Source organism: Filicampus tigris, chromosome 14 (genome assembly GCF_054856515.1).
Source record: "Filicampus tigris isolate MCC_2025a chromosome 14, RoL_Ftig_1.0, whole genome shotgun sequence".
NCBI classification, from domain to species: domain Eukaryota; kingdom Metazoa; phylum Chordata; class Actinopteri; order Syngnathiformes; family Syngnathidae; genus Filicampus; species Filicampus tigris.
This window is the reverse complement of record NC_141230.1, coordinates 21,351,574-21,379,084: the sequence shown is the minus strand read 5'-3', so window position 1 is coordinate 21,379,084 and position 27,511 is coordinate 21,351,574. Positions and strand designations below refer to the sequence as shown.

The following is a 27,511-nucleotide window of genomic DNA, read 5'->3' as shown; positions in this document are numbered from 1 at the left end:
AAAACAAAAAAAAACACAAACTTGAGTCAGGCAACAATGGCAACGTCCTGGTATTTGAAAACGTGCCAGTCTGTCTCCCAGGCAACCGAGTGTAAACGTGCAGCAGGAGGTGTGCAAAGAAGACTTGAAACACAAGAGAGCCGAGAAAGGAAGGACATTTTTTTTTCAAATCAGAGGACTTGGGAATGTGTTGGCAGTGAAACGAGTCGTCACAGTAAGTTCAAAGTTTGTTTCAAATGGCAACTTAGCCGAAACACTGCAAATGAAATTGAAGGCAGCACTTGTCACCACATGACCTTGAACAAGACTAAATGGTTACTAAATAACAGCTTGAAAACATTTTGAAGTACATCTGAGTATGTAACTACAGGATAAATACAGTGCAGCAGGATACATTTGCATAGTCAGAGTGTAGTTGTTTGGTTCATCTGTTTTGCCACATTGGTGACATTTGTTTCTGTACTGTACACCAATTCTTTTGGCATCATAAGTTGTCCTAATAGCTAAAATTCCGAACTCTCTTGAAGCAGCATCTGACCTTCTGTAGTCACGTTCGACAAAATGATTGATTGTCATTCCTGAACAGTTCATCACAGTACACGTGTATGCGTTTGTTTTCAAAAACCATACATGCATAATGATGTGTATTGTGGGGACTCAATGGCGGGGATAATGTGACACGTCTCTGTGGAGACAAAGCCATCGCTGGAGACTTACTTTACTTACATCAGCGGGCGAAAACAAACAGCAACATTCAGTTGCAATCAGACATCCCAGCATCTCTTTTTATTCCAGATTTCCCTTCCTGCGTTAATCACCGACTGGCTTCAACTTTCTCGCTGCACTTTGAACATGTCCGCAAAAGAGGAGTGAAGAGAGCAGCGCAGGACAAGTCAGGATAAAGATACAATGCTAAGAGGGGAGCAAGAGGAGGAAGATTTGCGGGATATCATCGTGAGCATCAGGCAAGAGGCGGAGGAGGCGGAGAAGGAGGAAGAGGAGGTCTCCAGTGATGAAGAGGATCACAATTGCAATCCTATGATCAAATGTCGTGATGGTCAGACTGAGGTATGTTGTCAAAAATACTCCGTAAGCATCCAAGTCTTTCTGTGCGCGTGTCAGTATGTATACACATGGCAGGCTGGAACTTTCCTACCAATAACAATTCCGCATGTTGTTCACAAGCACTGACGGAGTGGGAAGGGGCGCCGCAGGGGCACTGACCCGCCCCCTGAAATAAGTTTGGACCCCCCTGGTGCCTTACCAGATAATTGACTTTTGGATATTTTCAGATATTTTCCGGGAATTTTTTTCCCCCCGCATCCCCATAGGGAACATAACGAATATTTATCACTGTTTTCTGAAGAAAATTTCAGGGTTTGTAAAAGTTCTTCAGACCCCCTGAAATATCCTTGCCCCCCCCAGGAAAAAAAAATCCTAGCTCCGCCAGTGTCCACAAGAGAGTCATGTGACTCCAAGTTGCGCTTTAGCTCAACCTCCTGGGAGTCCTTTTCAAAAACAAACACATGACATAAGGGTTAGTATTCCATTGTTAATGACTACACGCAGCGGGGCAGACCACAATATGTAGCCTTTCGACATCCTTCCCCATCTATTTTTATCCATCTCTCTCTCTCTCCCTCTCTCCCGCTATGCCTATTTGTACAAACTGTTAAGAGAAATGCAATTGCTGTTCTGCAAATTCCAATTCTGATCTGAAAAATGCACCAAAGTGATTTTGAAAAACTGTATAAAGGCTACTGGATGCATTATTTGCTTTTTAGAGGGCCCGAGGCCTCTTTTCAGTCATCACTTCCCCCCTTATGGCGCACCTGCACATTCTAAGCATATGCACCTGTACGCGCCACATTTCACGGCTCTCTTTCTTTGTCTTTCACTGACTGTGCATGTATTTCACCGCCACAGCTGGCGGCGCGCCCGCTGCAGACCGTGCCTGACGTGATTCTGTGTAACGGCTCCAAGCGGACGGCGCAACGCGTCAACGCCCCCGAGCTCCAAGAGAAGCTGCTGGGCCGGATGTGGAAGCACGAGCGACGAGATGACAGCGGCTGCTCTGCTCTCCACTATCTTGGCAACATGAACAGCGCCCTGAAAGAAGAGATCGTCCATATGATGCTCGAGGCCGTAAGTCTCTCAGGTAGAGACACGCATTATCGATTAAGCATTTTGGATGTGTTTTTAAGCTCTTAAATTAAGGCTCTAGCAATAATAAATGCTTTCAATCAAAGAGAACTTTATTAATCAGCTTTTCCGAAACGTTTGAGGGCCCCTGGAAATCTCGGGCCTCTGTGTGTTTTGGGACATTGCGCAACATTTGCCCATTTCCTCATGTTTGGACTGGGTTACTAATTCATTGCGCGGTTACTTTTTAAACCGGGCACCGGAAGCTATCGGACAGATATACACTCATCCAAAAAAATAGTTGCATCAAAAAGTCAGCCGTAGAAACAGCAGCACTGCAAACGTGAAATAAGAACGAGCAATGTCGATCACAATGAGCTTCATTATATTTGTACGAGCACAATTTCTGCCACAATTTAGATCGTGCCGGTGAAACAAATGCATTTTTCAGGGTCCGTGTACATGCACACACCTCTGAATATTCGCGACTCCCTTTGCAAGCACACTTTCCTTCCTCTCACATGCACGTAACATTCCAAGTCGGTGTATAATCCTGTTTTTCTGCGGAGAAGCCCGCCAAATACCCTCAAAGGCTCACCTCACGTGCGAGTTGTGAATAAGAAAAGCTTGCTTGTGTGTGCACGCGTGAGGCGCTAACACCATGACGTGCATTCAATTACGAGTGTGTGTCAAGTAGAGAAAAGGGAACAGCGGAGGATGAATGAAATGACTGAAGTGAGATAAGAGTGAGTAAGGCTCGAGAGGCCGCTTTGTTTGTTTGTTGTTGTTTTACGACTTCTCTTTTCGAGCCTGCGTAAACAACACCGGGTTGAAGGAGGGCGGGTATGAGGACTTTGAGTTTTGAAAATGCTTGACCTGCTGGCCACTGACTCTCAATCGGTCTCAGTGAGCACAATAAGTCCAAGAGTGGACTGAAAACGTTTTCCTTGTCATCTATTCCAACATGCCGGCGGACCCGCCAACGCTTCTGGAGGAGCACGATTGTGGCCGGGATTTCGTCTCTGAGCTAGGACGTCCGGACCTCCAGTTTGAGCTGGAAAGCCTCACAGATCAGTCAACGACAAGTTCCCCCACGCAGTTAACAAGTCAACACAGCCAATGTGTAGCCTTTTACGACAGGGAGGTGAGTCGCATGTTTGTTTGGCGTAATTTAATTCGAAATGATGTGTTCCTAGATGCAAAGTTATGTGTTGATAATGGAGCAATGGCTCAATTGATTAATAGCTAAGGCAAATGATGATTAAATGTGTATGTAAAATAAGTCAGTTAATTTTCATAATAAAATATGAAGTCATTGTCATGTTTGAATTTTATGATGATTATTTGATTATTACAGGGCGAATTGGGGTCTCCAGTGTGTCCGGTGGACCAATGCGAAAGTCCCAGACAGGGTAGGGAGTTTTTCCAATGTCTATAGCAGCTGTAGGGTACAAACGCATGCGGCCATGACACTCCCAGTCATTTTCTACCAACAAGCTTAACTTAGCTCCTCCCCCAAACAAAGAGATCTTTCAACAAACAAAAATGTCATACTTCCTTGACAGTGATAACTAGTGATAGGAAAATGAAGCTTCATGAAGCACTTGTGATATTTTTCACTCTTGTAGATGGCACTCTTGGTTTAAGTATAAAGGCTAGTGCAGTGGACATTTATTTACTTTCCACTGCATCTTTAAACCAAGAGTGCCATCTATAGGAGTCAAAAATGATCACAAGTGCTTCATGAAGCTTCATTTGTCCATCACTAGGCATAACATCACTTGAGCGCTGATTAGCAAAATCCTTGACTCCACTGGAGGAAAGAGTTCCCCCATACAAATGCCAATGATTTACATGTCATGATTCCAATAGAACACCATTTTCTTCTGAAATGCCGCACATATTGCACATACCAGAAAGCACGACTGAGTGCGGCAATAACTGAGCGTGGCTTCTTGTTGCCATGTGACGATGAATTCTTACGCTGCACAAAATGTTGTTTATCGGGACCTTAAATCGAGCCCCCGAGTATTCAAGTTACTTTGATTAAGCATGTTATCTTTTAATTGGTTCACCTCCAAATGCCTGCTGGAGAGTATGGTCAAATATCCAAATGACTGATTCTTATCTTTATGTGCGCCATTTGGGTATAATCCTGTTCTTCAGAAGTGAGTGAATGGGAGTGGGTGGGAGGCAATGACTAAGGTGGGACAGGGTGGTTTGGACTAATATGTGTGGGTGGGTGGGGTCTCTTTGGCATTACAACCCGTCTGCTGAGTTGCGTACCTCTGAGCCAGCAGCTTCATTCACGCACAGACAGAAAAGAAAAGCTAAGCTTAGAAAACGGGCATAAAGAAGGAATGGAGATGTAGGAAATACCGAATCAGCGAGCAGCAGGCACAAAGAGGTGATGACCCTTGCTTTATCCACAAGTGTTTGCACTTTGTCATGCATTTGAACTTGCGCTTACCGCCTCTGTATACGGTTGTTACACGTGTAGAAATTGTGTCTTTAAAGCAGACAAGGAAGATGAAGAGAGTCCTCCCAGAGTCCAAAACGCCATGGAAACATTGACGGGTATGACGCAAGCCTGCCAGGACGCAGTTACAGCAAGCAGGTGGGCAGTGGGCTGCATGTTTATGCACTTTTTCCAAGCATCTGTTTATACGTAATCGGGTGTGTACAGCTAACACACGGCCGCCGCCGCCACCTCCATGATTGCGATTGTCAACAAGTGCCTCCTACTTTGACATCAGCATGAGAATGGTGGCCTCTCCGGTTACACTGGCAGAGTTGTATGCAGCCACCTGTCACTGTGTCCAGAGGACAACCTGTTCTCCCCAAACAGGTTAGAAACAGAAAGACAGGGAGTGAGTGAGGGGGCGCGCTGAATCAGCCCCATTGTCCTTTACACGGAAGCCTCACTTTTGAATCAAGTCCAAGTCATCCGAGGAGAAAAAAAAAAAGCTCTTTGAAAAGCTTTGTAATTTCCAGAGGTAGAGATAGACAGATGGAAGGGATGAGTCTTTTGGCTTTATAGTCACCTCAACAGATGACAATATATCTAACCGCCACCCGTCTGTCATCGGAAGCGACGTACGGTATCAATCAGGCACTGACGCAGCTCACTATGTAAACTCCCACCTGTGTGTGCATCCAATCCTTTTCAGGGGAACTTTGCCGAGCTTGAGCAATAATTGCAGGCGCCGGAGCCATTTGGATCCTGTTCCCTCTTCAGGACAGCTGACTCAGAAAAGCAACCGCCTGCCTGTACCTCCAACACACAGGTACAGTACATTGTTTTTCTACACACCAGGCAGGTTTTGCAGTTTTGCAACTTAGTTCCCTTGTAATCTTGGACAATGAATACCAAGAGCCATGTACATTACGTTGACCAAACCATACCACATGATCAATAAAGTACAGTGCTCAGTACGGTGCTGGGCATAATAGTTCCTCTTGAATGAATACAAACAATGCAGAACATGCATAGAGAGACATACGAAGAAAGAAAGATGCCAAGGTGTAATCATGATGTTAAAAGGTCTCCAGCAAAGTTCATAATCGAAGCATTGCCAGTTTTCCAGCAAATGAGTGTTTTTGGCAGACTCGTTGAAATGAAGGGATTTGGATATCAGGTTTAAGTATTGAAGCTCTGGGGGAATTTCAACTTGTGAAGGGTAAGGCTGCACACCTGTGATCTTCAATCCCTCAGATGACCAGGCAGCACTAACCATCATTCATAGATACAAAACATGGGCTGATGATTGTCTGGCTAGCACTACACTGCGAGAGAACGTCAATTCAACTCGAATTCATGTGTCCCTCACAGGCTGAGAACAAGAAGTGTGGTCACCGCTTCGCCATCCTCCTTAGGTCTGCTATCCGTAGCAGAACCAAACAAGCTCAGCCAATCAGCTCCTAGCATCATGGAACCGCTACTGTGTGCCAACTATGTGTTTCAGGCCCGGGCACACATTCAGACACGTATGGACAATATACGCATTTTATGTTTGGTCAAAGAAGTTGGCTTATGAAATAAGGTCTCGATGCTGTGTGGCGTGGCGTGTACACATACCAACCAGGAGATATTTTGGTTGCCACATCCAAGAACATGAGTAAAAAAAAAAGGGTATTATGAATATATAATGAACGGTAATTCGTAAAATAATATTTGTGTTTGCAGGACTGGGCTCTCAAGAACCTAGCAGACAACTAAAGGTGCGGTTCAAACGACAACTGACCATTTAGCATATTCCAGTTTTATTGCCACTGTTCTGAATTGTTGTTTACATATTTTCCGGCGTTACAACAGGGTCCCATCTTGGCTCTGCAACCTGCTTCCCCTCTGCAGACACCCAAGCAGCTGGCACCACTGGACCTCAGGCTAAGGGACAATTCTACTGCAACAGTACTAAAGCATAGTGTTCCTTTGAAGCCCATCAGCAAGAGTCCTCTTTTCAGGACCCATATAAGGCGGAGATTTTCACAGGGCACCCCACGTACCAGCTTGCTCACAACTAGGGGTGGCAGTGAGGACAGCGGGTCCAGCACCAGCAGCCAGAGTTCTATTGATCTGGAAGAAGAGTATTACGAAAGGGATAACCCCGAAGACAATCATTTGATGTTCACTGAGGGCAAGGATTCAAAGCATCCTGAAGGCGGGAGGTGTAAAGAAGACGACAATATGTTCTTCAGTGGGAAGGCAGAGCAGAGTTTAAAAGCTCAGTCAAAAAGCCGTCCCCTTTCGGTGATCCACAAGTCAACAGGCATACGGAGAACAGAACCTGCGAGTTGTCAGAGTTTGATCAATTGCAACCACGCAACACAGGATTGCAGTATGAGACCAAGCAGGGACAAAGTGAAAGACAAAACACCAATCTCATCAACGTCTAATGATAATATTAACAATGGCTGCACTACGACTGATAAGCAAGCAGATCCAACAATTAAGGGTTACTTTGCTAATGATTCCGCAACTGCAAAGGTTTCCAAGATAAATGAGGTGGTTTCTTGTAAATTACAGGGTGACAAGTTAAATCACAGCTCCACTTTTGTAGAAAGCCCTTCAAAATGTCCAACCAACAACCAACGTACAGATCTCAAGCGAGCTAAAGGGAAGAAAGCATTCAAGCCTGCACAAAGCACGACAAAAGCATCCAGCACAAACTATGAACCAAGGACAATCCTTCCGACTAACAGATCTGGTCACAAAGGCAGAAATGTCCAAAGCCCAAATAAGACCTCTAAAAAACTCTCTCTTACCAATGAATCCAGAGATAATGCTGGAAGAATCCCTGAGCAAATTGAGGCTGATCAGGTGCTAGAGCTAGACTCTTTGGTTAAATCGGAGTTTAAATCAGTTCAGGTTGGTAGGACCTCGAACACCTCCATACCAAGGAAGGGGGGCACTGTTAGTGTGCACAGAAGGGCAAATCCTGACAAGGTGTGCACTTGCCGAGCACAACAGGACCCAACAGCCAGAGAACTGAAGAGTCCAGATGTAGCTGGGATACAAAGATCCAAATCTGCTGTGGACGTTATCACCTACCAAGACATGTTTACAACTATTCCAAGCAAGAGTGAAGGACCTGCTATTTATGAGATGTTTGCTGGTCCGATCTACGATAATCTTCGAAATCCAGTCAGCCATGAGGACAAACAATTGCAGTCTGCTCTTTCGAGGAAGTCGCAAGAAAAGCGTAAAGACAGATACAGACCCTTGAAACAAGTGCAGACCAAGACAAGGAGAAGCCCAACAGAGACAATTGTGGTTTCAACTAAAGTCAAACCAAAACTTTCATCCTTACGGGCAAAAGCTCACCTCACACATGCAACAAAGCCGGCACACAAAAGGGAGAGCAGTACTAAACTTGAGACTAGACTAATTTTCTCTCATGAGGGTGAGATACATCAGAACGCTCTGGAAAATGTTGAAGGTTCAACGTTATCTAGTATAGAGGAAGATCTTTCTGGACTGAAGTCTGAAACACTAAAAACAGATGAAAAATCGTTGCAGTTTGCATGTAAAACTCATGACCGTTTACATACGAATGTGGAAGAAACAACTTTGAATTCACAAGATATCAGAAATCCGCCAGAGACTACAAAACAAATGACTTCCGAATCATTAAGAAACACCCAAATCCCAATATTTGACACTTGGAAATCTCATCACAGTAGTGGCCACACTGTTATGTCACCGGTTTATCAGAAGTTTCTGGATGGTGTGGGGGATGGGCCACTTACAGATGACTTGCTGCAATGTCTGGCCGAGGAGTTGATCTCACTGGATGAGAACGATATTACAACTGGCCCATGTCCCCCAAACCTGGAAATGGAGGCCCAAAAAGGAGACACTCACCTATTAGAAAGGAATGCTTCCTCTGGGGTAAATCTGAAAATAAGTACATGACTGCCCAATGAAATAAGATTTAGAAATTTAAATTGTAATCTCTTTTTTTCCCTCAGGTTATGTCAATGGACTTGACTGCCTTGCAAGGATCGGGGTTAGGCGACACCGTTTCATGGACTAAGGGTGAAGAACTTGGCCGTGGAGCCTACGGGACGGTAAGTACAGTATATCAAGATGATTCCTCCTATTACCATGTCTGCCTATCTTTAGACCGTGTCCTGAATTGATAAATTACTTCCATCTGAATCTTAAAGAAGTTGGTACAATTGAATTATCTTAATGTGCAAGAACATGACAGTATTCTAGATGAATGGACAGACCACAAACCTACTCTAAAATCTCGTAGAACCTCGTAGAGTGGAAGCTGGTACCAGCACATATGCAAATACTTTAGTACGTGATGCACCTCAAATATTGGCTTTTCTTTTTTTTTTACCAGGTATACTGCGGACTGACCAACCAAGGCCAGTTAATAGCTGTGAAGCAGGTGACTTTGGATACCTCTGACCCAGACACGGCAAGGAGAGAGTTTAGTCGCCTTCAGGGGGAAGTGGAGCTTCTTAAAACCCTAAGCCATGCCAACATTGTGGGTTTCCTCGGGACTTCCCTGTATCAGCACATGGTTTCCATCTTCATGGAGTACATCCCAGGGGGGTCCATTGCAAGCATTCTTCACAGGTGAGTCAAATTACTGTAGCGTCAAAAAACTAAACAACAAGGTCTCTCTTACACCATCAACTTGTTCTTCTGGGCTCAGATTTGGTCCACTGCCAGAGCGCGTTCTGGCATTGTACACCTACCAGATCCTGGAAGGTGTGGCATACCTTCACCTAAACCGGATCATTCACCGTGACTTGAAGGGAAACAACATCATGCTGATGCCCACTGGAGTCATCAAGCTTATAGACTTCGGCTGTGCACGCCGCATCAGCTGTGTAAGCCACACCGGCAGTCGGGACCTGCTCAAATCGGTTCACGGTACGCCTTACTGGATGGCTCCAGAGGTACTTCAAGTAGACCTGTGATTCACTTCATTAAATGCTACCGGACTAACAGAATAACGCCAAGTGACAGTCATGTCACACTCCACAGGTTATCACAGAGACAGGATATGGCAGGAAATCTGATATATGGAGTGTGGGTTGCACAGTTTTTGAGATGGCCACGGGGAAACCCCCTCTAGCACATATGGACAAGATAGCTGCCTTGTTCTACATTGGGGCCAAAAGAGGACTGATGCCATCTTTGCCAGAGGGATTCTCAGACGGTGCCAAAGAGTTTGTGAACATTTGCTTGACAAGGTAAGACATTTCTCAGCTCCAAATGTATAACAGTTGATGAAAATTAGGACATCAATTTCCTACCAGTGTTGTATTTCCTATAGTGACCAGAGATTGCGGCCATCTGCAGACCAACTGCTCCAACATGCATTCATCCCACTGAACAGGACTGAGGTCACCTCTTGTACGGCGCAGAGAAAGAACTGCTGTGGTCACCCACTTGGACTATGTGGTTAACAAGCTTCGGTGTATGATGGGTTTTGATGAAGTCCTTCAATTCTGAAGCCTGACAACATGGATTTGTTTTGTAGGGTCATGTTGGAAGGCAGAGCTGGAATAATGCTTTGAGTCTTCTGAACAAGCAAAGCACTTGAATGTACCATACACAAATAGCCACAAAATCTGATTTATTTTGTATAAAGCAGTTAGTGCCAATGGTGAAATTTGTGATCAATTTAGTGCAGCTCCTCGGTTCAGTTTCACAGATGGTTGATTAGATTCCTATTTGGTTTTTGGATAGACCACAAAAAGAAATTACTCTATGAACCCTATGTCAGCGCTAGGGAATATTTGTGCGTTACAGCTAAAAGGCTCTTCATATGCCACACAGGCAATTGCTTATACTGCACCGTACATAAGCATTTCTCAAATTCATTCTGGATTCAGTAATCAAAGGTTTAGTGACTTTACATTCATGAGGTTGGATGAAAATCAACTGACAAAACAGTAGCCTTATTACATGGCAAGATTCAGTTTAATGTCGACAACTGACATGGAGACAATGGCTGTCAATGTACCAAGTGGATAAAGGACGACAACTCTACCGAATTTGTCCACAGAAAAGTCAATTGTTTCTCCAAAAATAAAAATAAAATAAAAAAAACAGCAGGGCATTTCACAACTGATTTTCTTCCAGATTGTACTGTTGCGTAAACGTTGCTGACACGTAGAAGGCTTCAGTGCCTCATTATTAATGTGTGATGCACTTCAAAAGGTTATACAGTACAGACTTCCATGGCACACTACTATTGTCTTTTTGTTAGCTTTCTATATTTCTCTTACCGCTTGGGTAATGTGGTCAAAAGCACATGCCTCTTGAACACCGCATCTTCCCAATATTAATGGAGCTTTTTTTTAAATTGGGTTTTACAATTGTATTGTCATAATTACAAGTCGCTCCAAACCTGAGTAGTCACAATATAATTGATGTCTTAACATACAAAAACGTATGTACATTTGTCTCCACTTGCTGTGAATGGCGAGCGTCTTCTTCCGCATCCCTTTGATGAAAACTTTCAAATCAAACAGTACGCTAGCGTAGAAAACCAATCAGTTACTGAGGAAATGAAACGACACTTAAAACAAAATGCATCTGTCAATATTGCAATAAGGAATGACAACAAACAGAAGTTTGACTCCTCTCCAGCTGGCCATTGGCATGCTGCATAAAATTGCATAACTCTTATTTAAATAGAAAACTGAGAGGAACAAAATAAGGGCGCACGTTCCGTGCCTTTGAAAGAACTCGTAATACTTTAGTTTTCCTATACGGAGACGTGAAATGCAGGGTAGGTTCTTCCCTTCAATGTAAATACACACTTCCGCCCGCACACAAACAACCATTGCGTGCTCATGGGTGCGTTTCAGGAAGGAGAGAACAGCAGCAATTTGACACCAGGAGAAAGATGGGCCTGACGATCACAGCCCAGAGGTCAGAATACGGAAGCTTTACGTTCCTCTTTTTTTTTTTTTTGTTCCTTCTATCACAAGCCCACACGTTCATTTTTTTTTTTTTAGTACAATGTTCTGCCGTTCAATATTCAATAAAGGGTACATCGTCACTTAAGTTGGCGCCTGGCGCACTTAACAAGGAGATGCGCATGGTAGTGTCAATTGTGGGTAGTTTCTTGCAATTCCCATGTGAAGAAGCACGGTTGCAGAAGGCTTTCGCTTCAGTGTCTCTGGTCTCCCACTTCATGGGGCGACCCGCTAGGAGGGAGGTACTGCTGTGAGGTCCGCAGCCCACCTGAGTGTAACAGGAGGAGGCGCAGGGTTAGCCATAGCGCTGCAAGCTAGACGAGACACACTGCAGTTACAGGAGAGGAGCAAGGAGGAGAAGAAAACGGGCTAGTAGTACCTGCAGCACCAGTGCCACCCTTGGCGAGTTTGCTCGATTTGGAGCAAGAAGAAGCGGAGGAGGAGGAGGAAGAGGAGGAGGAGGAGGAGGAGGAGGAAGGGTGTTGGTGGTGATTGGCCTCGGGGTGCGTCCTCTTCCGCGACGACGAAGTCAAAGACGTAGGTCCGCTGTGGGGGAGCGCGATTCCTTCGAGCGTTATCAGTCCCGGGGGACCTCGAAACAGGCCGTCGGAGGCCCCTTGTCCGTTGCCGCTGTGGGCGTGTTGGTTGTGGTGAGTATATTTGTGATGGCGGTGAACGCTGTGATCGGCGCCTCTGTGCGCTCGCTCTTTGCTCACTAGCGGGCTGGAATGTTTACTCTTGTTGCTGTTGGCCCCGCCTTCGTCCGACGAACTGTGGCGCTCTGCTGAGGAGGAAACCTTGATTTTCATCTTGAGCTCCTCCTTGCTTCTGTCCAACTGGGAGCTTCCTCCAGAGGCCGGAATTGCCAGGTGGAGATTAAGCGAACTTTTGTCCCATTTATCGCCGTGGTGGCGTTTGTCCTGCCCTGACGTTATGCACGGAACTCGATTCTTCATTGGCGAGGCAGTGCAGGTGTTGCTACCACTAGCTAAATTATGGACACTTTGGGATACTTGATGCGTCTGCGAATACTTCCTGTGATCGGCTTGGCTCAAAGACGGCGGTGCATAGTTTGAGGAAGACGACAGTTCCCCTCTCACGCTGTTCTCGGCCTGCTGCTCCTGTCGGCTTTTCTGCCCAGAGGCAGCAACGTCTACAGCGGCGTGCTTTTCTCTGTACTTGTCCAGCGACATTTTGGGGGCTGAGGAGTGTTGCGGCGGTGGCGGATAGGACGATGAAGAAGGTGGCTGATGCTTGCCAGCTCCGCTTAGGAATGCTCCTTTTAGTTCCTGTTTGATATGAAGATCGACATTTTTCTCAGTCTTGATTGCTAGTGGCGGTGGATGCAAAGAGGAACTAGAGGCCTGCAAGGACAGAGTCAGCTCTTGGTGCGAGATGCTGAGGGGTTCCAGTTCCTCTTTTATACAACTGGACGAATAGCCCGCTTGACTCAAGTTGGTCTGTGGCCATTCGCTGTGGCTAGGTGGGTTGTAAGGGCCAGCCAAGGAATCCAGGGACAGCGGCCCGCCGCCGGACTGCGCAGAAATAGACACAAAGGCGGCACCTGCTTTGGAAAAACTTGAGCGGGGTACCCCAACAAGGGAGCCGTCAAGCAGGGAATGGTCTTGGAGCATCGAAGGTCCAGCGATGGAGGTATCGGTCATTTGGCTGTTCTCAGATTTGGGCTTCTTTGCAGCTTGGGTTGCCTGAGATGTAAAGAAAACATCATTTTTTTTTTACAGATTGTGGTACTATAGAAATCAGCCTTTCCAAATCACATGCATATATTCTTTATCCTCTGCGAAGAACAACAACTACTACTACTGTGGCTGGCCTACTGAGCAATCGTAACCATCTTTTTCATGTATAGTCATGGATAAAATCACAAGACCACCTTGCTCTCATCAATTTCTCAACTCAAATCAACAGTATTATGTGTCAAAAGCCCCACATGGATGTATTTAAAAGAGACAAAACACATTTGTCTTACTCTCCAGTTGCGTATTCTCTTTAACCGGCTGGGCGTCTTTTCCAAAATCTGCAGAAACTCATGCGTCAACTCTGGCAAGCAGAAGAAAGTGGCATTAATATAACGCAGCGGATCCTCTTCCACAATATAGTGGTGCTCAATAGCACAACAGTTAGAATCACGCAAGTACATTTGTGCCCCGTCTTACCATCAAGCAGCTCAAGCGTAACAGAGCTGTCCACGTACACCCACCAGTGTTTGCCATCGGTAGACACTGGTATCTCCCAGTTGGACCACTTGCACGCCAGGTGAATACACACACAGGCAATCACTGTGGGCTTGTACTGTAGGCAGAATGTAGTGAGGTGTAGACTGTGTGTGTGTGTGTGTGTGTGAGAAGGTATGCCCAGTGGACCAAGAATGTGTGTGTGTGTGTGTGTGTGTGTGTGTGTGTAAGTATGGATGACGTGAATGAGTGGATTGAGGCATTCCAGCCATGGTCAGGATTGGTCCCACATGTGAACAAAAAAGGAGGACAGAAGGCGCAAATGGTTTTAATTCATTGTGTTGATAAACACACAAAAGCTGGAAAAAATGTTTTCAATTGTAGGAGTTAATATTTTTTTTAAAACTTAACAGTAGAACAAATTTTTCATGTAAAACATTAAGAAATGATGAGGAGCTGGACTATCAACTGAGGAATATAAAAGGCAGAGGGCATTGATTACCATTAACTTGACTGCTGCAAATATTTAAGATCTACAGTCTATGAAATGGAAACCCTGTGGTGGAATATGATCTCTGTCACCATAGAAAAATGCATCGATAATATATTAATATGAATGTCAACAAATGGAACTGTTGCGTCTGGACTTACTTTAAATGCATTTAAGCACACTAGGAAAATAAAACACTACACATCTATGTCAAATGTAACTGTCCATAGATCATCTTTAGACTGGCGAATTAGCTTATGAAAGCTGAAGGTTGGGCTCACTGAATGGCCCTGTGACAAATAGTCCAGCAAGACATTTGACAGTTTGTCCATATGATAGCTACAATTATCACACCTGAAAGGAAAATCATGCAGGAGCAAGTGTGTTGGAATGAAATTTGCAGCATTTGGGTTTGTATTCAAAAAAAAAAAAAAAAAAGTCGTATTAGAAGGTTTGTTTGCTCAGTGAAAAAAATGGATTCATAAAGATATTACAATCATAAGACATGTTTAAACAAACCCTTTAAGGACCCACTTTTGAACGCATTCGACTCATGCTTTAAATACAATTAATGTGGTAACCTAAATCATTTCAGACATACTCCAAATTTGGTCATGTGCCTCAAAATGTTACTTTAGCACGCAGGTCGTTAATGGGTAAGATTCAATTTAGATTCATGATACAGTTTTTTTTTTTGGGGGGGGGGGGGGGCAGCTACAAATACAAATGTGCATTTACAGAGAATCATATGTCAACGTATGCATAACATGAATATGAAAAGAGAATTTGAAAAAAATGATTTGGCTGTACTTACCGGAAGGACCTCTATGAGAAATGTTTACATCTGTGAAATCTTTAGCGGCTATTCAGGCTACCAAAGTGTCTTTTAGAATTCTGCACTTTTTCGCAACCGAACAAACATGTGGCTTTTCAAGCGCACCACTACACTTCGCATCTTGCATTCAACCCATCGGTGCCAACTCATGGTCCCTTGTACAATACACCGCACTGCGACTGGGGCCGGGAACGCCACAAACCGCCAGCCCCCGTCCCGCTCCCTTGGTTGGAGGGAGGGGAGCGGCGGGCCGGGCGGCAGGCCAGCGTCCCAACAACCACCAGTGCAAGGAGGGCCCGTTGGACACTGAAAGGGTACCCTGCATTACAGGAAGCAATGGTGTGCAGTCAAAGTGCAACAAAGGAGGGGCAGGATAACAACCTGTTGGTAGCCATGAAATAGGAAGTCTGTGCCAGATCCTTGCTTGCTGTGTGAGACACAAAGACAAACCATAGGACAGGGAAAGCGGTTACAATTCCGTCAAGTCAACAACAACAACAGAAAAGCATTGACTTTTATGACATTTGCATTCTTATGATATCCAAGTAAAGCATACTTGAGCTTTTTTTTTTTTTTTTACTGTGCTTTAACTCCCACTGAAACCCATTCAGCCAAGACCAAAACTGAAATGAGGCACAAATCTTGATTTTGTTGTGTTGCAAATTTCTTGTGGAATGTCCCACGTTCACACCTGGCTGATTACAGAATTGGACGACACAGGCCGGAATTTGAAATGAAAGGAAAGAAAACGGAAAAGAAAGAAAAAGGAAAAAAGAAAGACAGAAAAAAGAAAAGAAAAAGAGAAAGACAAAAGGAAGCATGAAAGACGAAATGAAAAACAAAAAGACACAAAAGAAAGAACAATGACAAATGAAAGAAAAAGAAAATTAAAAAAAAAAGAAGAAAAGACAGACAGCCAGATAGAAAGGTAACACAAAACTTTGACTTTATCCAAACACAACTATGACCTGAGCGTAAATGCTTCCAATTCAGTCTTGGACTTGGCCTAGTGAGTCTCTCTCTACATGTCTCAATAATCACCCAATAAAGTCAAAATGAATTACAATTGACACGTAAGCGGTGGTACAATCACGTCATCAGGCTTTCACAGGGCTCCACACCTATTTAAAGAGGCGGGGTCGGACAAGAGCAGAGGGCACAAAAAGCAAAGAAAGAAGCCTCTACCTCGCACTAGCTGGGAACATTTCACCACATCAGTGTGTGGGTGATCAATAGTAATTTCAAAGCCTGGAACAAAATACATGACAGGTGAGTTCAACACAGACAGTTGGGAGGTGACGTGTCATTTTTCTCTTGCCGTTTTTCAGACTCACTCGTAGTCAGTCACTACACAAACAAGAGCAAGGGAGTGTTCAAGTAGGACAGAGGATTGTTTTGCTGCGTGTATTTAATTTGGTGAAATAGCATCACACAATTAGGCAAACCAATCAATCAACGGTGAATCCTGTGCCCACATTTAAAGGGGACATATTATGGAAAACTGACTTCTTCTGCACAATAATACCGTGCAGTAGTTGGGTCTCTGAAGAATTAAGCAACACAGTCGATCTTTTCCGAGCTTTATACCCAAAAAGTGGATACGAGCGAGCCCTTCTGAATTTGGCCAAATTGTGACCTCACGATTTGGATGATTTACATGAGCCATACCTCAACACAATTACACGATTTTACAGTCGGGCTGGGTGACGAGCCAGCATTTCCAAACAATGGTACGAGTCCAGAAAACAGCGAAATGGTAAGCAGAGCTGCGGTGTTACTGCCAGTAAGCAACATTTTCTACTTAAGCGTCTGATTACTGGCACATATTCAACATTTCTGTTAAGTTGCTTTTCGCTTCAGAAACGTGTCCAAAAATTTGTCTTGTAACATTGTACTATATACTATACATATATTGTACTTTACATTTTATTTAATGATGCCATTACTGTATGTTTTGCTCAAGAATGAACAGTTTGTGCCCTATGTTTGCCTTCAATTCAATAGACATTGTGCTGCTATATACATGAGACGGACAGGCACAGCTTTCAGTTCTATTATCTGCCTCAATGTCACAATTTGGGTTCAAATATTACGACAGGCCCATTTGTTCGCCCGTCTGGAGCGCATTATTAGCATTATGCTACACTGATGTGTAATTGTCACCGTTTTCTATTTATTTGTATTTTTTTTAGACTTCAGAGTGGCATTAAACAGCTTGAAGCTTCTTTTTAAAATTTGTTATCATTCACTACCTGCCAAACTTGCTTGTTGGGTGAACCGTGAGCCATTTGCATGGGGAGAAACCTGCCCGCCCCCTAAAACTAAACGGTTTTATCCGAGCGGTACATCCTTTTTTATTTTCACCAAAGAATAACAAGAGACATTTTGCTAAGACACTTGAGAAATATTTTAAATTGTTTGCATAATATGTCTCCTTTAAGTGAACTTCGGAGAAAGCTCTAAATCCCACTCAAGCCATTTTTTCCGAGCGATAACAGAAAAAAGAATGACATGTCACCTTATGCCAATCCATCAAGTCAAGCGTACAATAGTTGATGTTGAGTTGACTAATAAACTCTGTGATCAATAACATGAAAGCCTCAGGTATGCTCAGCTAATATAGTCAACGATACACATAGTGTAGTGCTCTCTCTCGCTCTCATATCATCCACTCGGGGTCACCACTACTTACCAAGCGTCTGCAGCACTATGGATTCAAGTATCACCAGCTCTTGAGCTTGCTGGAGGTATGCCTGAAGTTTGATAGACAGTCATTACATAACAATTGTAATGAGTCTATAATCTCACCTAACAGCTGAGTTGAAATGACCAAAGCTGAAACCAGAGAGGCCATTATGCTATTTAACCTAAGCGCGTGTAGCTGTTTGGACCGTGCCAACAGCGAAAATGACCCCGACGTCGGGGGAGTGGCGTAGGTTATACAGTGGGAAACCGTGGCCAATGAGTGGACTGGAAAGGTGACACATTGAAAAGGAACATGAAAAGAAAAAAAGAAAAACTTTACACCATACTTGACAGAGATCCCCAACTTACATTACTCTTTGTGTCAAGAGGCGATTCTTGCGGGTTTAAGCAGGCGTGCGCAACTTTAATCACATACTCCAGTTTCCGTGGCTGCTCTTCCACTTTGGCAGCCAAAAATAGCGTCGTAGGAGATATTGTCTGTCATGGAAATAATGAAACATATTAGAATATCTGTGCGCGACATGTAACAATGGGTAAAAAAATTAATTAAATAAAAAACATTTGAAAACACAATCTTACTTACATTCCTGTGAAATTTGGTGAACGAGTGGTGCATGTAAAATCTATGCATGTAAACAATTGCTGTATTTATAGTTAGTTGAGAGCTGGAATGTGGGTCAAGGGAAACATTTGCATTGTTGGCTCACTTGTCACTTGTTTTCAGTCCTGGCGAAAACAAGTACAAAGGGGCTTCAGTTCAAAATCAGCAATGTAACCTGATTTTTTTTTTGTCTGAACTCACGGTCACTAACAAAAACATTGCCTGAAAAACACTTCCTAGGCCATAAACATCCACCCATCCATTTGAAGAAAGATTGCAAAATGTAGATGACTAACTCAGATAATTCAGTTACAAAAAAAGGCGACAATCCGACACGCACGTCACTCACCAGGACACACACTCTCAAAAGCACAAATATAGTGCGGAACACGAGGATAGTGACGCCACGTGGATAAAAAATAATACCTGCAGCTCACATGCACATGTTTTAAAAAATTAAAAAAATCAATGTTTATCTAATTACGCAATGCATTAATTAATGAGAATAGTCATATCTAAAAATATCTTACAGCTGCAGCCCCATGTTGAACAATTTAAAGTTTGCAATTCCAAATAAACTCCCATGCATGTTTTGGGAATGTGGGCGGAGGTTGGAGTACTTTTTAAAACCTCTACGTGCAGTGATGGTTTATTTGTTTATATATATTGAAGCCAGTTTTTCAACACATGCCTTCAATATTTTCGAGCCCAAATTGAAGCTCTTTAGTGATGCTCCATGGGGTGAGAGGAAGGTACACCTTGGACTGGTGCCCCGTTAATCGTGGGGAACATGTGGACAACGGATAATTTTGAATTCAAGGAACTACCATGCATGTTTTATTTGGAGTGTGGGAGGAAGTCAAAGTAGTTGTTGGAAACCGACACAAGCAGGGGGCTAACGTGAAACACCACATAGGCCAAAATTCAAAACCCGCAACCTTTTTTGACTAAGAGAAATGAGCTAGTCCACTAGTCCACTGCGCTGACAGTCATATAAACCAACCAAATTGAGAAACACTAAGTACGGCGCTAACTGAGAGTTCCTTCTACCGCGTAATCTGACACAGCGCATATGTCTTGAGGCACGGCCCAAATTCCTCAATGTTGCGCAAAAGACGGTCTATGCTCAAATCAGTCTGTCAGACAGTTAAGCGCGACGAACAAATATCTCCGGCAATTACGTTTCAGGTTTTAGTGAACAGGTGGCTGACGAAGTTGACACAGCCGCAAACATGATCCACGGCCTTCTTATCGACCCGAACCCTCAACTAGCGAGTTAGCATGCTTACATGCCGCCCGTGGCTCAGCACAACGCGTTCCCGTCGGCTTAGCTGCGAAGTAACGCACACAATTTACATAACACACTTAAAAGTAAGTCTTCGCTCTTCTATTGTACACCCGAGAGACGTCAGATCCCCACCGGGGTTCGGATCGGATGCTTCATTAGCTTCGGCATCTAGCTTCAGAAGCAGTTTGTTTACGAAGGATACACATTGAGCCTCTGTCCCATGTCTTGGATCAGGTTCGCCGCTTGTTGCCGGTAAGACAGCTCCCGGTCCGGTTCCACTCCACATCGACGAGACGGCGTGCTCTCGAGCTGATCCCGGCTGAAAACCCATCTCGAAGATGATCCCCGGCTCGCCGCCATTGCTCTTCGACAGTCATGGAGAACGCGGATATGACGTCGCCGGACGACCGGAAACCGCGAAAAATAATTTTGAAATCGAATCAAAATTAAATAATTTACAATCAACTTTAGTTACATAGGCAAAGACAACCAGAATAAAGAATTAAAAAAAAAAACCGTTATAGACAGTTTGTTCATGTGATCAGCAAATGTTTGTCCGCCATGTTGGAGGTCCACATGGGGAGGATAAACCAGCCTTAAAACGGAAAGACTTGTTGACCAATTTGGGATTTTTTCGTTTCAGTTTTTTTTTAAGACTAATAATTTAATATCAATATCCGTTTTCTCAATGAATTTCCCTACCTTGGTCAAATGATTGTTTATTATAGTGGTCTCATCGGAAAAGCTCAGTTTTTGCAACAAGTAGGCTAAGAAAGAAAGAAAGAAAGAAAGGGATGAAAATGGGTATGATTAATCTTGGTGTTTATGCAATAAAACAATCCAGCACAGCATGCATTTGTTTTTAAATTTACCGGTAAACTGTATTAGCTGCGTTATAAAGTCTGCTTAAGAAACCGTACAGTTTTCCATTTTGGCCACATTCTTGTACAGTTGTTTCTTTTCTCACTGGTTGGATTTCAGACAACCCTCTGGAATTGAATAATGAAAATGAGTACTTAAACAACAACACAGACTGAATCAAATACGAATCTGAGATTCAAACTTCGTCGTCAATCTTCTTGTTACTCAAATTGTTCTTTTTTGAGACCCAGAAATTCCAGTGCGTTCCCAGCTAGAAGCTTGTCCTGTAAAACAAAAAGACAGTAGTCATCAATCTTAATTTATTCGTTTCATTGATCAGTGCTTTGGTTGGTCATAGTTTTGCCACATGATGCACAAGCAACATACTCTGAAGAAGGTTAGCGCATGCCTGGGCCAAGGAAAAACTCATTAAACATTGGTGTGGATTGCCAAGTATCTAGCATTGCATTTTTGTGACAACATTCTAGTCTATAAAATGGGGCAATAACCTACCAGATGGAGCCTTCTCTAGGTACAATATCAAACAATTATTACCTTCAGTGTTTCATCAAATTCTTCCATCGACTCAATCAGAGATCCAGGTTGGAGTTCGCCCAGTGGGAATGGGTAGTCCGTTCCAAGCATCACTTTATCCTGAGAAAGAAAACAGGTCAAGCTCCACACACACTGTCCAATACAGGAGACCACCTACAAGACACGGCGGCTCACTTTTCCAATGACGTCAGTCAGCAACTTGAGGGAGACGGGATCATGAACGAGGGAGTCGGTGTAGAAAGAACCGAGGTATTTCCGAGGATTGGACTGGTTGTCCACAGCGCACAAGTCAGGCCGAACTTTGTGACCATGTTCAATTCTACCAATGGTGAATGGGAAGGAGCCTCCTTTTAAAACAATGAGAAATACATTTTTTATTGTCATGGATAAAACTTGGTCTCTTTCGCACTGGCAGAGCTAGAAGGGGGGCCACAGGGGCACCGCCCCCCCTGAAATATGTTTGGACCCCCCAGGTGCCAGGCCAGATAATTGACTTGGGTATTTTTTGATTTTTTTTTCCCAGTAGTTTTATTCCACAAATACCCTGTCCCCCATAGGGAACAGATGATTTGATGTTTATCAACATTTTCTGAAGAATTTGGGGGTTTGTAAAAAAAAAAAAAAGTTTTGTTTTGCGGACCCCCTGAGATATCCTCGTCCCCCTCAGGGAAAAAAATCCTAACCCTGCCAGTGCTCTCTCATATGAAACGCATGCTTTACCTCCATGAGCGAAGCAGACTTTCAATTTTGGAAATCTCTCAAAGACACCTCCAAAAATCATTGAGCAAATAGCCATTGTTGTCTCTGTCGGCATGCCTTTTGGATGGATACAAGAAATATCATTTATTTTTTGGTACAAAACAAGGAAATGTTTAAGTGTAAAAAATAAAGACAAATGCAATTTCTGTGAAACATTATAATTATGTAACTTCCTTAGGACCAAACAAAATGTATGAAATTAGTCATTATGAAAAGGTGCAAAATTAACAATAATTTCTTTTTATGATTATGCCAATTTTGTAATCGTGGAGTGTAATAATCGGAACAGTACCGTAATTGAATTTCGATTAATTGCACAGCCCTAGGTTAAGATGTTAAAAATCAGTATACGTGCACCCCACTCTAATGTGTGGCAAAACACATCAAATTGTTTCATGATTTTGAATGAATAATTCATTTGGAACTTGGACGTGTGATTTTAGATACACACACACACACACACATACACGCTTGATTTCAGTAGACCTGGAAGCAATATCCAATATATCCTGTTTCTACTGCATCTCCCTCACCCACCAGCCAGGGCAGCCAATACTTAGCCATCCTCCCATCCGTCTGCATGTCCCACGGGTGAACAAAAATGGAGCAATTCAGCTCTTCGGCTTCCTGCGTGGGGAAACAGACTACAGCATCAGTATTTTTTTAATGAGCACAAACATGACCTCCAAGAAGGTCATGAAGATATTGAACGCGCGGGATGGTGAGCTGTAAATATTGGATCATTTACAAACACTATCGCAAGCGTTCTACCAGGGTTGTCTACGGTCAGCGAAAATCTTACGGCGTAGAAGGGATCAAGGTCAGGCGCGTTGAGGTCCCACTTGTTTATATGCGAGCCGATCTGCACGCCGGGGAAACCCAGCTGCTTTACGCAACGCCGCATCTCCAGCACGGCCAGGTCGGGCGCCTGCATGGGCAGCGTTCCCAAGCCCACAAACCTTTTGGGGTGGCTGCGCACCGTTTGGGCCAAATGGTCGTTCAAAAGGACGCATAGATCGAGGGTATCATGTGGTTTGGCCTGAAAATGAAACAAAGTGTTGTGGTTCTCCGTGCTGCTTAGCTGAGTTGATGATTGTGGACACGTGGCTTCATTTTGAATCCCTGTTTTGCATCACTGATGAAATAAAGAAGGCGCTGGTGCGTCTCACCCAGTAGCTGAACATGACAGGAACAGTGGAAAGGGCTTGAACTGTGACACCTGAATATTGTGATCATCAAAAGCTCACTTTGAGTTCATTGGTGAGTTTTGCGCTCGTGGACTGACGTGTGGGCGGCCTCTTACCGTGTTGATCCATGTCTCGTATCCGTGCCTTTGCGTCCCAGCAGTTTTCTTGGATCACACGAAACAGCTTACCGTCCTTCATCATTTTCGCTTCACCCTGAAACGCAATTGCAATTCCAAAGTTATACTGATGGGCTTTTGTATTTCACATTGAAGAATAAACTTTCCATTTTTGGGGAAAGTTGACTTTTTAAATACCGTACAGTACTTGGAAGTGCATGTCTTCTTTAAAAAGAAAGCCAGCTATGAGGTCCCCTTTGGTCAAACCTCGTATTTTCCTCCAAAGCAGGGGTGCCCAGTAATCAAGATTATTATCAGGCTTCTGCAAAGCTTGCAAATGATCCGATCGTTTGATTCAGGTGTGTTGGAGAACGGAGACATCTAAAACATGCTGGATAGCGGCCCTCGAGGACCAGAGTTCAAGACCTAAAAAGGTACATTCTGCGACTGCTGAACTCAGTTGTGTTTATGTGAATGAACAGGCAAGTTGAGCTCATGTTGGCTGCATAACAGCCACATGATGGCAGCAGACAACCAATGAGCCTTTTCTTTTTCTTTTTTTTTAACAGACACCTCATTCAGAGTGATTTGATGACCCAAATAAGTTCTCCAAACTTTGCTCAATCTCTAAATTTATTATAATATACCTGCAAAACCATTTGCTGATGCATAAATAGAGTCAAAATACATCACAAGAGTCACAAATTCAAGTTTTCAAGTTCTTTCTGTGCTTGTGTGCATTTCTTCCGCATATTTGGGCCTCCTCCCACCTTCCAAAAACATGCATGCAAGGTTCACCAAAGACTCTAAATTTTTAGCCCACCAAGTATCATCATGATGACTAACATTAAAATACAGATGTGTAAAGGATTCCACTAAGACATATTCATGTAAATATAATAATGTAGAAAGTTAAATGTAACTGAACTTAACAAAATTACTAGTGCTGTCAAGCGATTACATTTTTTAAATTAATTAATCGCAATATTTTCCATAATTGATCGCGATTAATCATATTTTTCAACCACAATTTTTTACGAAGCTTGGAACCGATATTTAATTGAGTAAAATCTTGGAATAGTATATTTTGATTCAAAGACTGTTCTAATAGCTTTCTTTGATCCTTGAATGCCATTATTTTCCTGTAAAATACAACAGTTGAACCATACACCAAAGACGTATAACTATTATGGTATTTCAATTTGGCTTTGCAAAGTGTGAAGATTATTTTGGATCTCTCCAATGAGCCATCAAGCAACTTTTCAAAGTAAAACTACGTGAAAGTCCGTCTTTGCGACAGTTTGGCAGCACAGTGAGCAGAGGGAAGTAAATAAAACTGAGTTAACTGAGTCAATTTTTTTTAGTGCGTTATGAAATTGAAATTAATCTCCATAGTTAATGCTCTCCTTGCATTCGTCCGTAATTGATTCAATCATTGCATTTGCAGCCAAGGGTGAGACACCAACTCGTCCGTCTCCTGCACATGAGAACTGCCCCGTTTTGTCCTGTTGCAGCGGGATTTGATTTGGAGAGAATACTGCAGGTGTTCTGATGTAAGCATCATGCTGCACTTGACTCACCTTGCAGTGATGCTGAAGCTGGACAAAGCCATCGTAGCCGTACCTCTGAAACACAAACACAGAGTCTATGGCCCAAATCCGTATTGACTACATGTAAAATCTTTGGACAGTAAATGTGTTCCCTGATACGGGACAGCTCTTTGCATGACATCATACTGAAAAAAGGAATTACAGTTCTGTGGATAGGTTGAGGCACACAAACCATTACATCTACATAAAGTGCAAGTTTAGGCTCATTTGTGCATTCTCAATATTACAGTCTGAGATTTTAGGCATGTGAGGTTTTTTTGTAACTTTTATGATCAATTCCGCGTTCATGTCTGATTGAAATAAAAGCAAGTACAGTGCGCTCTATATGAAAGCATAAAGACTGGCAAAAAGGAAAAAAAAAAGCCTTGCCTCTCCTCCTGCAATAAAGTTGGCCAATCATTAGCGAAAGCCGAGCATGGCTAGTTATTGATTCCAGTTTAAGTACTTGCAGTCGGCGCTGCTGATGTATGGAGTGAGCTGTTCTGTTTAACACAATTGGATATTGTCTGGAAGTTTTTAATGGCATTTAGAACAACACAAATAAATGTACGTTTGTGATCGAATGATAGAAAAGCTGGCCTTATGGACGAAGCGAATCGACTCTCATCTGCACGCTACAACAAGTTCATTCCAATGTGTGTCACGTGAATGTGCCATTTAGCTCCCTACCTTCTTCAAATCGGGCCATTCCTTTGGTAAAATATGATTATGTATATCAACCTTCATCCTTTTGGACATGTGGAGGTCTGATGGCAGCACTTTCGGTTTAAGAAGAGTGAGGAAATGGGGCAAAGTCAGTCCCACCCTCAGCTGGAAAGCAATGACCGTCAGGTGAAGAACTGCTGCTGTCATTTATTAACTAAGCTTACAACCATGCAGGTTTCTCCATGGACTCATTCATCTTCCATAAAGAAAAAACTGTAATCTGTAATGAATGCATTTTTCAATTTTTTTTTTTATGCAGCAATGGCTGATTCAGTGTTGTAAACGACAGTTGCACTGCTAATTCACTTATTCCCATATTTTTGGGGAGGGCGGGTTAGCCTGTGTCACTCATAGAAAAATGATTTTATGTAACACGGAAAAAGTCCAGAATTTTTTTTTTCATGGCATTATAGAGTCTGCACCAGTGCATGCCATTTATTGTATTTTAGCATTTCCTTAATTGAGACAACAAACCGTTAACCATTGGCTGTAAACACGGCAAATCCCCCCACATCAAACTAGTCGACCAAACACCATGACTGTGTGTGGCGTCTGGGAGAAGTGCTATATACAAATTTCCTTGGTAATAATACAATTATAAATTTACTCTTCCAAGGTGCTACTCAAATATTCATCTGCATCATGTTGTCAGAATCATCAACAGTGAAATGAACGCAGGAGTAAAATGCGAAATGTCAACCTAACCTCTGTAAGTCATGATACTGAGGTAAAGTACTCAGAATGGTCGGTGCAAACATTGGAGTGCGTTCTTTGAAAGGCTCTTATTACTTCATACAGGGTTCCTGGCGTAAGCAAAAACCGACCAGAGGTTGTCAGTCACGGTGGCAACGTAAGATGGCCGCCCTCTGGCTTCAGCTCCCAGGGGCCAATTGTTAGTTCATTCATATACAGTACAAGTCCGTGGGCCAAAGGCAGTAGGTTGTTTTGTGTTTAAGTACAAATCCCGCCTGCACACACGCCCACTCACTCTAGTCTCAGCCCCCCGCTCACTCAAGTCACAAATCCGACATTAGATTTGGGATTGACAGTCAGCAGGCGTGAACAGATCAGATGACAGCGCCCATGTCTGCTGCTCTGGCTCACGATCATTTTGCCAATCTGGGACTAAACACATCATCAAAACTAGCGGAATCTCTTACAGCCGCTCAGCAGAGGATCACTAAAGCTATTTACAACTGCCAGTTTGTGTTGTCACTGCGATATCCAGCAGTTGTGCGACAGAAAACACCAAAGCGCTAGCCGTTGTTAGTGCCAGCTGCGTTTTATTAGCAATAAAGTGTATTGGGATCATAGTTTGTGGTATATATATGGTTTACGCTTTAGGGGAGTACCAAAAATGTGTGATCTTGGAAACAGGAGAAGCCGTTTGAGAGTGACCAAATGTGACTGAGTCCAATTAGATATGGACACACTTTGAGTATGTACAGCATGTACTAGCTCAGAACTTCACAGGACTGCATTTAGTCATGAACAATGTCCAGTTATGTGGCATCATGTGCTGTTTGGACAACATTGTATTTTTTTTTCACCCATTGTTTCATTATGCTGGTGTTTATTATTAACACACAGTCCCTCGGCTGTCACATGTTCAACTGGTACGTAAATACCACACTGGAGATGATTTGGACCTGACTTACCAGCTGCCACTCTGTCTGTGGTCACAATGTGTGTAAGCCTATTGTGTAAGCTTCAGCTCTCAGGAGACCGCTTGGGCCAGTATGCAGTTCCGCCCGTGTGATCCACATGAGAGGATATGTGGCCGTTTACTGTTGCAAGATAAAAACAGCCTGAAATCAGGAATTGGACGTGCATTGCAGAGCAATATTATACATACCCTGGACAAACACAATGTGAGGACAATGTGTTTTAGTGAATTCTAATGTAATGCTCAAAAAACACTGGCAAATAAAAAAAGAGGTGGAACTGTCTCGGGTTTGAAGGGAAACTACTCCAGACTGCACATTTTGCTCCAGGATGCCTGATAATC

The 27,511-nt window shown here is 43.3% G+C and overlaps 3 protein-coding genes across 6 annotated transcripts; 1 reads left to right on the top strand and 2 right to left on the bottom strand.

Annotated features, from left to right (window-relative positions):
- The first annotated feature begins 126 nt into the window (after window positions 1–126).
- On the top strand, window positions 127–11,107 carry map3k19 (mitogen-activated protein kinase kinase kinase 19). 4 transcript variants are annotated; one of them, XM_086051362.1, is made up of 15 exons: window positions 127–214; window positions 796–1,068; window positions 1,927–2,173; window positions 3,120–3,286; window positions 3,500–3,554; window positions 4,660–4,759; window positions 5,313–5,429; window positions 5,975–6,129; window positions 6,329–6,363; window positions 6,458–8,533; window positions 8,614–8,712; window positions 8,997–9,235; window positions 9,315–9,561; window positions 9,650–9,858; window positions 9,942–11,107. In XM_086051362.1, exons 2-15 carry the CDS (start codon window positions 910–912, stop codon window positions 10,072–10,074), a joined length of 4,038 nt encoding a protein of 1,345 aa, XP_085907488.1. In that variant the 5' UTR covers window positions 127–214; window positions 796–909; the 3' UTR covers window positions 10,075–11,107. The 4 variants fall into 4 exon arrangements, with proteins under 4 accessions (XP_085907488.1, XP_085907485.1, XP_085907487.1 ...); XM_086051359.1 differs by lacking the exons at window positions 127–214; window positions 796–1,068; window positions 1,927–2,173 and having other exon boundaries at window positions 2,230–3,286; window positions 4,663–4,759; window positions 9,942–10,754; XM_086051361.1 differs by lacking the exons at window positions 127–214; window positions 796–1,068; window positions 1,927–2,173; window positions 9,942–11,107 and having other exon boundaries at window positions 2,230–3,286; window positions 9,315–9,535; window positions 9,650–9,837.
- Window positions 10,407–20,116, bottom strand: ccnt2a (cyclin T2a). The gene is made up of 10 exons (XM_086051363.1): window positions 19,913–20,116; window positions 18,405–18,486; window positions 18,170–18,298; window positions 17,808–17,868; window positions 16,301–16,363; window positions 15,497–15,542; window positions 13,773–13,936; window positions 13,586–13,656; window positions 11,975–13,301; window positions 10,407–11,863 (listed from the first exon to the last, which is right to left on the bottom strand). The coding sequence occupies exons 1-10, from the start codon at window positions 20,068–20,070 to the stop codon at window positions 11,790–11,792; spliced, it is 2,175 nt and encodes a 724-aa protein (XP_085907489.1). The 5' UTR covers window positions 20,071–20,116; the 3' UTR covers window positions 10,407–11,789.
- A 399-nt stretch (window positions 20,117–20,515) lies between these two features.
- On the bottom strand, window positions 20,516–25,603 carry acmsd (aminocarboxymuconate semialdehyde decarboxylase). Its single transcript, XM_086051364.1, has 10 exons — window positions 25,468–25,603; window positions 24,769–24,813; window positions 23,189–23,285; window positions 23,055–23,104; window positions 22,688–22,924; window positions 22,419–22,512; window positions 21,847–21,942; window positions 21,301–21,473; window positions 21,127–21,225; window positions 20,516–20,855 (listed from the first exon to the last, which is right to left on the bottom strand). Exons 1-10 carry the CDS (start codon window positions 25,534–25,536, stop codon window positions 20,793–20,795), a joined length of 1,023 nt encoding a protein of 340 aa, XP_085907490.1. The 5' UTR covers window positions 25,537–25,603; the 3' UTR covers window positions 20,516–20,792.
- Between the last annotated feature and the right edge of the window lie 1,908 nt (window positions 25,604–27,511).

Bases quoted from the DNA above. Each gene is read 5' to 3' on its own strand.
- map3k19 (XM_086051362.1), top strand. From the start codon at position 910: ATGCTAAGAGGGGAGCAAGAGGAGGAAGATTTGCGGGATATCATCGTG. The intron at 3,287-3,499 runs GTGAGTCGCATG...TGATTATTACAG, and splicing joins TAGCCTTTTACGACAGGGAG to GGCGAATTGGGGTCTCCAGT. The intron at 6,130-6,328 runs GTATGGACAATA...TTGTGTTTGCAG, and splicing joins CCGGGCACACATTCAGACAC to GACTGGGCTCTCAAGAACCT.
- ccnt2a (XM_086051363.1), bottom strand. From the start codon at position 20,070: ATGGCGGCGAGCCGGGGATCATCTTCGAGATGGGTTTTCAGCCGGGAT. The intron at 13,302-13,585 runs GTAAGACAAATG...TTTACATCTCAG, and splicing joins AGAGAATACGCAACTGGAGA to GCAACCCAAGCTGCAAAGAA. The intron at 11,864-11,974 runs GTACTACTAGCC...TGTTACACTCAG, and splicing joins GGGTGGCACTGGTGCTGCAG to GTGGGCTGCGGACCTCACAG.
- acmsd (XM_086051364.1), bottom strand. From the start codon at position 25,536: ATGTCCAAAAGGATGAAGGTTGATATACATAATCATATTTTACCAAAG. The intron at 23,286-24,768 runs GTGAGTCAAGTG...ATTGCGTTTCAG, and splicing joins AGCTTCAGCATCACTGCAAG to GGTGAAGCGAAAATGATGAA. The intron at 21,943-22,418 runs GTGAGGGAGATG...TCCATCCAAAAG, and splicing joins TTGGCTGCCCTGGCTGGTGG to GCATGCCGACAGAGACAACA.